At 48.5% G+C, this 12,015-nt stretch overlaps 1 protein-coding gene across 1 annotated transcript; it reads right to left on the bottom strand.

The window, feature by feature from the left end:
* Positions 1 to 7,535: 7,535 nt before the first annotated feature.
* On the bottom strand, positions 7,536 to 8,649 carry LOC140411358 (probable G-protein coupled receptor 139). Its single transcript, XM_072500480.1, has 2 exons — positions 8,580 to 8,649; positions 7,536 to 8,455 (listed from the first exon to the last, which is right to left on the bottom strand). Exons 1-2 carry the CDS (start codon positions 8,647 to 8,649, stop codon positions 7,536 to 7,538), a joined length of 990 nt encoding a protein of 329 aa, XP_072356581.1.
* Between the last annotated feature and the right edge of the window lie 3,366 nt (positions 8,650 to 12,015).

Genomic DNA, 12,015 nt, shown 5'->3' with positions numbered 1-12,015 from the left:
ACTAGTTTCTCTGACTGCCAGTGAGCGTCGGAAGGGTGGTGGCGTGAGGCTGTGAAATTTTTTTTTCCGATCTTAAAAACAACATCTAACAATACCACGACAAACAACATTAAACATGCTGCAGGTTCCATCAGACAGGACACCGTTTTCTCCCAAGCGGTTCCTTTTTACAACAAAGGGATTCTCGTTTTGGGAGGCAGACTCAAATTCGTCATCTTCTCCCGGATGCCAAACTCGCGAATGTATCAGGGCTGATAGGGCTGCATGGTGTGATTTGGGATCCATCTCGTCATTCCGGCCAAGTGAATTATCCCGGTGACAAAAGGATGTGTCCAATTCTGTTGGAATGGAGTCGGGGTCGTCATTGTAGGTCGGTGGTCGGTGGTGGGGTTTGTTTAGGAAAGTGATCATGAAGGGATCACTCGAATCGTGCTCAGATTTGCTGGTTGTGGGTCCTGTTGCCTGGGGATAGTAGGGAGGCGTGCTGTGGCTGTCGTCTGAGTCACAGTCGCTGTCTCTGCTGCTGCAGTCTGTGGGCATTCCGGGGTGGAGTGTATAGTTCGGGGGTGAAGTCGGGGTTGAGTCCGTGGCTTGGCTGGACGTGGTGGGGGAGGGTAGGGTTACGTTGGCTGTGGGCGGGGCATGGTCTGCTGCGTCGAGCATGACGTGGTGTGTGTGGTTAGACTGTGTTCCGTATGCCTTAAGCTGGTTAATATGGAACCACGCAGTCTTTCCGTTGGGGAACTTTATTTCGTACACGGAGGGGCTTACTTTGTCCGCAATGGAGTACGGACCCGAATATTTAGGTGACAGGAACGTGCTGGGGTTGGATATGGAGAGCATGACTTGCTGTCCTACACTGAACTCAGTCACATGCACTGTCTTATCGAAACAGGCCTTGCTCTGTTTCTTTCGTGTGCCTAATCGTACCGCGGCTGCTAGCTGAGCCGTTTTAACATTCTCTCCCAGTTGTTCTACTGCTTTCTCGTGTGTGAGGGCCGTCACTTCGGGGCTGGTCAAATCTAATGCCAATAAAAATTCTGTGCCTTTCATGGGGCATCCGGCCATGAGAGTGTGTGGGGTGTAACCTGTGGATGTTGAAACTGTATTTCGCAAAAACATCAGCGCAAAAGAGAGGACTGAATCCCAAATGTTGTTGTTTTGCTGGACCATTTTCCTGAGGGTGGATTTTAGGGACGATTCATGCGCTCCACGATACCACTTGACTGGGGGTGATATGCGATGTGGAATTTTTGGGTAATGCCAAATATCGTGAGGATGTTCTTCATGACACATCCCGTAAAATGGGAACCTTGGTCGGATTCAATGCTGCGGGGGAGTTCCCATCTCGTAAAGATGTGGTGGGTTAAGATCTTGGCTGTGGTCTTTGCCGTGTTCGTTCTGGATGGGAATGCTTCCACCCATTTTGTAAACGTGTCTATCACAATGAGTACATATTTATAACCATTCCTGCAAGGGGGCAATGGTCCTATAAAATCGATCTGGAGGTTAGTCCAGGGGCCGTTAACGGGTCGGGTGTGACTAAGTTGAGCTTTCTTTGCGTATCTGTCCGGATTGTTCTGGGCACAGATAAGGCAATTCTCAATGTAGTGCGTTACATCTTCTTTTAAACTCGACCACCAACAGAGCTGCCTGAGGTGGGCTGTAGTGGGATCAATTCCCTGATGTCTATGACTGTCATAGAACAAACAAATGAGCTGATTCCTGTCCTGTTCAGGAACCACATAAAGGGTGTCTTTTAACACCACACCGTCATGTGTGGTCAGAGCATTTTTAAACCTATCGTAAGGTGCCGTAAATTTTCCTTTTAAAATCTCCCTGAGATTGCTGTCCTGCTTCTGGGCCTGCACTAAATCCTCGATATTAGTCTGTGAGACCTGAACTGCATTCACTGGTGCGCTTTCGGGGGGTGTCCAAAAATATCCATGCCTGGAACCTGCCTTAGCCAGTGCGTCGGCTTTTACATTTCCAGGCGGGGAGGAACGATGGTGACTGCGGACTTTGATGATCCCATAAGTCCTGTTCTGGGCTTTTTCTAAAATGTGACGGAGCAATGGGGCTGAAGGGAGGGGTTTTCCGTCTGCGGAAACAAATCCTCTTGCTTTCCACAGGGGTAGAAATTCTGTAAGGCTGCTGCAGATATAGAGGCTGTCCGAGTATATGTCTGCTGGGCTGGGGAAGGAATCTGGGTGTTCCACAATGGACGCCACGGCTGCTAGCTCTGCCGTCTGCGCGCCTAAGTGTCCTGGAAGTTTGATTGCGATTTCTTCTAGGGCGCATCCTTGACGTAAATGCCGCATCCTGTTATGCGCTTCCCTTCTAATACTGTGGAAGATCCATCCACATATATCCTTATGGGCTCGCACGTGTCTGTGTGCTTGGGGCTCTGGGTTGGACTACCTATCTTTCTGTGGGGGGTTTTCGCAATAAAGGGGCCTGTGTTGTGGTGTGGAGATATAATTTCACATTCATGGGGGGTGCCTGGGTACTGAAGGTTATCTGCTAAGAAAGTGTGGGTCTTGGTCCTTTTAACAGTAATGTCCCGTCCCTGCAAAAGAAGGGTCCATCTGACTGCTCTTATTTGACTGACTGTACTGTCCTTGAGTCGTCCATCAAGTAAAAGTTGGGTGGGGGTGTGTTCTGTGAGGATTGTGATGGGGTTCAGTCCGGTTAGGGAAGAAAAATATTGTACTGCCCAACAAACTGCGAGCAGGTGCCTTTCACAGGCTGAAAATCCCTGCTCCACAGCATCTAAGACTCTGGAGGCCTAAGCCACGGGCCTTAACTGGTCGTGCCGTTCCTGGAGGGGCACGGCCGAAAGGGTGCGGCCTGTGCTTGCTACCTCTATAGCGTAAGGGGAAAGCGGGTCTGGAACTTGTAGTGCGGGGGCTGCAATGAGGGCTCTTTTCAAAGCATCCACAGCATCCGTATGCTGCGGAAGCCATTCCCAGGGGGCTCCTTTCTTTAGGAGGTCTGAGAGGGGTGCTGCCTTGCTGGCAAAACTGTCAATGTGGTTTCGGCAGTAGCCAACCAGTCCTAAAAAAGACCGGAGGGCTGAAACGTTCTGGGGAAGGGGCGATTTGCCAATCGAGTCAATCCTTTTATGCTCATCTTGCGTTTACCATGCGTGATAATTGTTCCCAAATATATCACCTTGTTTTCCAAAATCTGGGCCTTTTGGGGGGTTACTTTACATCCAATTTTCTGTAGGAGTTCCAGGAGTTCGGCCAGAAGCTCTGCAGTAATAGGTCGTCCACATACTGGACCAGACATTCGGGCCGAGAAAATTTGGCTAAACCATTTGCCAGCTGTCGGTGGAAAATGGAGGGGGAGTTGTGGAATCCTTGTAGCAGGCATGTCCACGTGTACTGCTGATTTTTAAAAGTGAAGGCAAATCTGTACTGGCACGCCTTTGCCAATGGAATGGACCAGAATCCATTACTGACGTCCAAAACCGTAAAGAATTGTGAGTTGAGTCCCTGTTTGAGCATGGTCTCGGGACTTGTGGCTACCGTGGGGGCTGCTGCGGGGGTGACTTTGTTGAGTTCCCGGTAATCGATGGTCAGTCGCCATGATCCATCAGGCTTTCTCACTGGCCAAATCGGGGCATTATTAGTGGAGGCTACTGATCTGAGTACGCCCTGCTCTCATAAGCTGTCGATAACTTTTGCGATTTCTCCCTCTGCCTCTTGGGGAAATCCGTATTGCTTTTGGGGTCTAGGGTCAGGTCCTGTGATTTGAACGGAACCAGTCATCCGGCCGCAGTCGTGTTTGTGGGTCGCGAATGCTGCCCTGTTCTTCTGTAACACTGCCCTAACCTGCTTGTCTGTGCTAATTGGGGTCGGGTCAAACCAAAATTCGCCGACTGCGCTAATCTTGTTGGCGTATTCACCTATTGTGAATGTTACGGGGGCTCTTGCGGATTTTGCCATTCTCCAGACACATTGGTTGACTGGATCAAAGGACAGGTTGTGGGAATTTATAAAATATATGCCTCAAATGTGTTCTGCTGTGTGGGGTAGATCGACTAAAACTACGGGGTGTTTTGTGTTAATGGTTCCGATTTGAATGGGTACAGGGGCTGTGATGTGTCCCTGCTGTGAGTGGCCTGTAAAGCTGCTGAGGGTGATGGTGGCTGTAGTGGGCCACGTGTCCTTTTGAAACATGGTGGAGGAATTGATTGTGGTGCAGGACCCTCCCGTGTCCCAGAGAAACTCGATGGGCTGCCCCCGTATCTTTGCTGCAACTACTGGTCGGCCGGACCTATCCCAAAGGGTGTCGCAGACCCAAATGGGGGAGCCCGAACACCGTCAGTCCGTTCCATTCAGGTCCGTCTGATCTGAACGGGTGCTCACACTATGTATGGGCTCTGTCTTATTCTTACTTAGAGTGCCCGTCTGCTGGGCTCTCTGTGGCTTTCGTGGGGCATTGCATTCCCTTGCAAAGTGTCCGAACTGTCCACAGTTGTAACACTCCTGTGGCTTTTGTGGGGGGCTGTTCCTCCCTTCATTTACCCATGCGGGGTTCTGGTGCGTTTTCACTGCTTGTATGTCTGCTTCTGCCGGCTGTTCTTCGGGATTTTTATTCGTGGGTTTGTTTTGAACAGATTGCTCCCAGGTGCGGGACAATCTTTTTACAACCCATTTCTCAATGAGCCTCCTCTGAGGGATCATAATTGGCACACGCTTTCTGTCCTCTTTCTGTGGCATGGGAGATAAGGGTGCGGGTCCATTTGGCCATGTTGTCTGGGGACAAATGGGCGCGGTCTAAGTCTCCGAAAACTGCTGCAAAATGGATCCACACACATCCAGCAAACGCTGTGCGGTGCTCGGTTTTCTTTTGCCTGCATTTATTGAGGCCTTCTACGGGGTCACCCCTGTTATACCCGATCGCGTCTAGGATCGCGGTTTGCATTTCTGCAAGGGTGCCTCCTCCTACATTCTGTGGGTCGGGAAGGGCTGCTACGACCAAAGGGTCTAAACTCAAAACTGTGAGCTTTACTTGCTCTCGCTCATCCAGGCCGTACATGGTCACCTGTTGCTTTACTCTGGCAAAGAAGTGGTGGGGGTCTGAGGCGGGGAGGAACGGTTTGATTTTCTCGCACACGTCCCATAATTGGGTCACTGTTAAGGGGGTGGTGTACAGAAATTCCGTGTCGTCCGATGTGGCTGTGCGGTGGGTGGTGACTGGGTTAATTGGAGCCTGAACTATCTGCTCTGTGGGGGGTTGGGGTGCTTTTCTCTTCTGGGGCTTTCCCTGCGCACATGTTCCCTGAACATATCTCTGCGTTGTCTCACTCAATTCTTACTAATCAGGGCCGTCTTCCTGATCTAGCTGTGATCCAAAGGTTTCCTGGAATCCTTTTTGAACTGAAAGCAGAGATTGCAGTTCTGCAATCTGCTTCCGGCACTTCGCGTGGTCTAGTGAGCTTTGTCTTTGCTCCGTGGTGGCAGCATGTAGTGCTCTTAACGCTGCCTTCAGGTCAATACACTGCCTCTGCAATGCCTCTACCTGCTTCTTGGTTTCCTTGCGTACCAGGACTGCACGTTGCATGTCCTGATAGGCCTTTTCGTACTGGGATTGGAAGCTGCTTAGGTGTGCCAGACAAGACTGGTGTGCCCACTTGGCATCATCCACCTCTCCATCCTTTGCTGCTAACTTCCTCCTTAATTCTACATTCTCTTTCTCTACCTCACTGACATCGACCTTGCTCATTCGATGTATGCCTTCTATCTCTTTTCGGAGCGTCCTAACGACCTCCTCCATGCCTCGCAATTGTGCCAAGCAGGACACGATTGCCATCGGCTTGCGAGCTTTTCCTAAGCTCTTCTTGTGAATCTCACTCAGGTTCTCCCACCAAGTATGTCCTATACTCCCGGGACCTGTTTCCTCATTTTCACAGAATTTGCTCCAAAGGGGCCATCCTTACCCTTTGAGGTACTTTCTGATTTCCTCTTCCCAAAAGGGACACTGTCCTACTCTACTGATGGTCGCTGCGACCATGAATTCTTCGGGGTTCATGAGGCGTTGCATTGCCTGCATTGCCATCTTTCCTCTCTAAATACTTCTCTTGAAATTTGGAACAAGGGGTATGAAGGCATTGCTGTAATTACGGGTACGGCTTTTGCTATTTTCCGGAATACAAACTCCCGACAGTTTTCGCAACAAAATCTATCAGTATTACCTTATCGCCCTGTTAGTTACGCATGCATTAACACACTTCCGAATTATGAGGATTGATCAGAATTGCTTGAACACTTGTGGTTTTTCTGTTCCCAATTGGATTTCTAATTCAAATTCTGTGTTCCCCCGGATTGGTTAAGCTACTTCTAGATCGGGTCCCGTCAGGATGTCGCCAGTAATATGTTGCTAACTTTTGGTTGGTTCAATTGGCTCTGTTTTATAACCTTTGCTCTAGAGTCGCCAGATATCTTTATGATACCGCCACGAGGTTCAAGTTCAAGTAATGATCAATAACTCAACACACCATTTAGTAAGATTCAAATCAAAGCACATTTATTATACACAGTACCTCGCTACTCATGCATAAACTCGACTTTCTAGGCTATTTCTATAACTAACAGGCCTATACTTAGCTTCGGACTGGCCCACCAGGTCAGGGGAACAAATGGCCTTTCGTTCGGGTTCTGAGTCTGCGGGATTCAAAGCTGGTATGGACTGGTAGCTAGGAGCGCCTATCTCATAGCGAGCGTTGACTTGAGAGTTACTTTCTTGAAGGCCGCCGGACAGTTCACTCTCAGGGGTTGCTTCGCGTTGCTGAGTGACCCGGTCAAGAAGAACGATTTGAACTTGGGGGCTTTGCTTTATAGTCCCCAGGGGCTTCCCGCCCTTCGGGGCGGACCCCGCACCTGGTTTCAAGTGATTGGACTTCGTTCCAATCGCTTGGTTCGATTTCTCCAATGCTGGAGCGGTTCCCTGATCGTTGGGCGGTCTTTAAGTGTCCGTTAACCTCTTTTGTGTTGGTTCCTGCTGGTGCCGAGGAGTCTGGCTTGGCTTTGTTTACCTCAAAATGTTTGATTGTTCCCGGGGATCGCTCATTACTATGTCGATGGCTGCTACATTACTATGCAGATGGCTGCTTTTATTGATGCTGTCTGGATTTCTGCAGAGTCTAATGCACAGTAAACTTGTACCTGCTAGTTTTTGTCTGCGTTGGCTGAATTTCCCTTCAGCCTTTACGGTTCTCCATTTTAAGTCAGGAAGTGGCCAACTCAGGGGGCTACAGCTAATCAAAGGTTCCATTTACTTATTGCTTCCTGATGTTTGCATCTAACATTTACAGTGTAATATATTTATTCAGTTGGAGCTATCAGGCAACACAGTGTAGAAAGACATATGCAATGCTGATGTCGATTGCCATAAAGGGGGGTAAATATAGATGTGTATCTGTGATTCCTTACAATAAATAAGCAATTCCATGTAGCTGTAAGGAGCGAGAGTTCCAGCCGAATGGAATAATAATTAAAGTTAATTATAATGTTTCAAATGGGGCCCTAGGTCGATTGGCTTATTTTTTTGATACACCGCAGAATCAGTGTGCAGGGAGATTTCAGCACCTTCTTGAGATCTTCCCGGAATTTCCTCTGGGTGGCTGCATAAATCCACGGGTTTAGACAGGAACTTAAAAACTTCAACATATTTCCACTTTCGCTGGCGATATAGCCAGGGTTTGTACGGTCACCTCGGTAAGAACGGAGAGTTATCAATCCAGTGGTCACAAAACTAACCACAGCTGTCAGCCACACCAGTAAAAAGGTGCCCGACACAGTGAAGAGCAAGATGATGGATTTCCTCCGGTTCTCGATCTCTGCATCAGACTTTTCTTCAGCTTTGTCAGACCGGAGTTTCTTTCGGGTTCTGCTTGCCGTTATAATACGTCTGCTTGTCAAAGAATTAAATAAGACAATTAAAGTAAAAGGAAGGCAAACCTTACAGGTGATGTGAAACCAGAAGAATGTCGCACCAATAGGTGAGGAAAAAAATGCCACACCAGACCTGCAACCCCACTGCATGTTGTCAATGATTTGCTGAGGTTCGTAAGCAAAGAAAAATGGGACATTCTTCAAAACGACCAGGACAGAGAATATTGTTATGACCACAACCACAGTTCTCTCGGTGCAATACTTTGCTTTAAACTTCTGGCAGCAGATAACTGCAAACCGATCAATGGTGAAGGAGACAGTGAACCAAATGGACAATTCAAGTGCTACAGTAGCCAGGTACAGAATGGACTTACACACGGGAGTGTGGGAGAGAAATGAAAGTGGAAAGTTATAACTGAAAATGTGATTCACCATTACATTGATAATCATGACGAGTAGATCTGCTGTTGCCATGGCCAACATGTAGAAGGAGATACATTTGGAGAGGCCACACTTTCCTCGGCAAAGAACCACAATTGTCAGCATGTTCGCTGAAAGAAATAAAGAAGATAGACCGTGTTCTAGCGACTGATTGACATACATGTAGACCTACTTTACCCTATTACAGGGAGACAGGAAATACTGATCAAAAGCAAATAAGTTACAATGACTCACCAGGTACACCAATAGTTGCGATAACTGGGAAGTAAATCTCTTTTATCAGTAAAATAACTGGTTGTCCCATCTTCTGAGAAGTGGATTAATAATATCGAAGCTGAAACTGGGAGTGACGCAGACTAAAGCATTGGAAGAGATGCTATATTTATATACAAACCAATTCTCAAGGCACCCAACAGGTGAAAAGTCTTCATTAGCATTATTAACAGTGATTTAACAAACAGACATTGGCAAATTTTTAAAAAGAAATTCTCCGTTTGTTATGCTAGGTTACGAGAACATGCTAACATCCTTATTAGTGAGTTCAAAAAAGGCAGGCAATTAAATCAATGTTTACAGGTAGAAATGATTTGGAGATGCCGGCGTTGGACTGGGTGGGCACAGTAAGAAGTCTTACAACACCAGGTTAAAGTCCAACAGGTTTATTTGGAATCATTAGCTTTCGGAGCATAGCTCCTTCATCAAGGACGGTCACCTCAGCGCTTGGCTTTACCGCAAGACGCCCTATGCTGCTCTTGTTTGGCCCATGTTTCACACTGTAACCAATCACTATTTGTTGATGTACCATTGTCAATGTACTCTGTTGATTATTCATTTGTCTACTATGTACGTACTGTGTACGCTCCTTTGGCCGCAGAAAATACTTTTCACTGTACTTTGGTACATGTGGCAATAAATATCAATCAATCAATCAAGTCCATGGATAACCACACGATGTTCCACTTCTCCAGCTTCCACCCGAAACACATTAAAGCAGTCATCCCCTATGGACAAGCCCTCCGTAGGCATAGGATCTGCTTAGACGAGGAGGAACGTAACAGACATCTACAGACGCTGTAAGACGGCATCGTAAGAATGGGAGATGGCACTTGACTCATCAATCGACAGTTCCAACACGCCACAGCAAAAAACCGCACTGACCTTCTCAGAAGACAAACACGGGACACACCCGACAGAGTACCTTTTGCCGTCCAGTACTTCCCCAGAGCGGAGAAACTACGTGAGCTTCTTCGGAGTCTTCAATACGCCATTGATGAAGATGAACACCTTGCCAAGGCCATCCCCACACTCCCACTACTTGCCTTCAAACAACCGCGGAACCTCAAACAGACCATTGTTTGCAGCAAACTACCCAGCCTTCAGGAGAACAGCGACCACGACACCACTCGGCCCTGCCATGGCAACCTCTGCAAGACGTGCCAGATTATCCAAATGGATACCACCATTACATGTGAGAACACCACCCACCAGGTATGTGGTACATACTTGTGTGACTCGGCTAACGTTGTCTACCTCATTCGCTGCAGGAAAGGATGTCCGGAAGCGTGGTACATTGGCGAGACCATGCAGACGCTGCGACAATGGATGAACGGACATCGCACAACAATCACCAGGCAGGAATGTTCCCTTCCAGTCGGGGAACACTTCAGCAGTCTAGGGCATTTGGCCTCTGATCTTCGGGTAAGCGTTCTCCAAGGCGGTCTTCAGGACGCGTGACAACGCAGAATCGCCGAGCAGAAACTGACAGCCAAGATCCGCATACATGAGTACGGCCTCAACCGGTACCTTGGATTCATGTCTCACTACAGTAAACCCCCTACCATCTGGCATGGGCTTGCAAATCCTACCAACTGTCCTGGCTTGAGACAATTCACATCTCTTTAACCTGTGATTTTCCCTCTCTCCAGTCGCACTATCTGGACCTGTATAGACTTAATTACCTGCAAAGACTCGCATTCAACTTATCATCTTGCATCATTGGCTTTGTCTTTCTATTCCGTGTTTGAGTAACCCACCTCTTCACTCACCTGATAAAGGAGCTACGCTTCAAAAGCTAGTGATTCCAAATAAACCTGTTGGGACTTTAACCTGGTGTTGTAAGATGTCTTATTGTGCCCACCCCAGTCCAACGCCAGCATCTCCACATCAATGATCTCAGCCACAGGATGTTGCAGGAGACAGCGGCACAGTGGTATTGTCACTGGTCTAGTAATGCAGAGACCCACGATAATGCTCTGGGGATCTGGGTTTGAATCCCACCCGGGCAGTTGGTGTAATTTGAATTCAATAAATAAAAAACCTGAAATGATGACTATGAAACCATTGTCGATTGCCTTCAAAACCCATCTGGTTCACTAATGTCCTTTCGGGAAGAAAACCTGCCATTCTACCTGGTCTGGCCTAAATGTGACTCCAAACCCACAGCAATGTGGTTGACTCTAAAGTGCCTCCGGGATGGGCAACAAATGCTGGCCCCCAGGCCGCGATGCCGATGAATGAATAAAGAAATAAAAGGTCCAGAGGTCAGCTTCCCTGTGCAAACATCTTCAGATATTTAATAAGTTGTCTTATTCCAATATAAATTCAGAAGTGGTGATTGTCAATGACAATTGCTGAACATGCCCGCCATGACCATTTGAGCAAGGGTAAATATACCCACCTGCCCTTGCAATTTAGTGCACGGAATTCTCCACAATCAACATCCACCGTGGTTGCGATTGAACACAAACATAACTGGACCAACTCTGAATATTGTCTGGGCAGAAAGACAGCCCAACTGTGAGGTGAATAATTTATTTCCCATCGACCCAAGTCATGTACTCACTCCATTTACAAGGTGCAAACCAGTTGCGAGATGGAATAATCCCCACTTGCCTGGAGGAGTCCAACTCCAACAGCACACAAGAAGCTCAACATCAACCAGGAAAAAGAAATCTCCTGATGAGGAACCAGTCGGGTACATTAAGCATTTAATCCTGCCACAACCAGCACAAAAAGGTAGCAATGTGTCCCAGGTATGGAATGTACGACAGCCTCTTGGCAAGATCCCATTGATAACACCTTCCAAACTGTCCTGTCTGACACCAAAAATGACAAGTGCAACAGGTTCAGAGGAATACCATAACCTGAAAAATGTCCTCCAAGTAAGATATGGGGCTGGATTCTCCATTTGCTGACGCTGAATTTGGGAAACGCAATCGGGCGGAGAATAGCTTCCGACGTCGAAATCGAGCCTGCCAGGGAGCCCCCCCAACTGGACATGGGCGGTGCCCAGGCACAGGCCGCCATTACGGCGGCCATCTTGCTGGCCACCCACCCCGGCCCCTGGGTGCTCGCAGTTACAATGGGTGTATGGATGGGCCCCCCTCCCGACCACCCCACCCAACCGGCAGCCACCCACCGGGGGAACCACCCGGGGCCACACGGATGGCAGCCCCCAGTGAGGGCAGTGCCATCCAAAGGTGCCCCTGGCAGCAGGGACGGGTGCCAGGACCGGGGGCACTGGCGGGGCCCGGGTGCAGGGGTGGGTTGGGGAACATGCGTGGGTGGGTCACGCGTTGCCAACCGGGGCCACCATGTAGCCCATGGCATCTGGTTGGGCACGGGTGTATGCGCCATGCTAACATGTTTTCCTTTCACCCCCTGCAGAAAA

Source organism: Scyliorhinus torazame, chromosome 4 (assembly GCF_047496885.1).
Source record: "Scyliorhinus torazame isolate Kashiwa2021f chromosome 4, sScyTor2.1, whole genome shotgun sequence".
NCBI lineage: Eukaryota > Metazoa > Chordata > Chondrichthyes > Carcharhiniformes > Scyliorhinidae > Scyliorhinus > Scyliorhinus torazame.
Note: the sequence above shows the minus strand (reverse complement) of the source record. Positions and strands in the feature narration are given on the sequence as shown.

Coding starts and splice junctions, on each gene's coding strand:
- LOC140411358 (XM_072500480.1), bottom strand. CDS start 8,649: ATGGGACAACCAGTTATTTTACTGATAAAAGAGATTTACTTCCCAGTT. Junction 8,456..8,579: donor CGCAACTATTGGTGTACCTG/GTGAGTCATTGT, acceptor TATTTCTTTCAG/CGAACATGCTGACAATTGTG.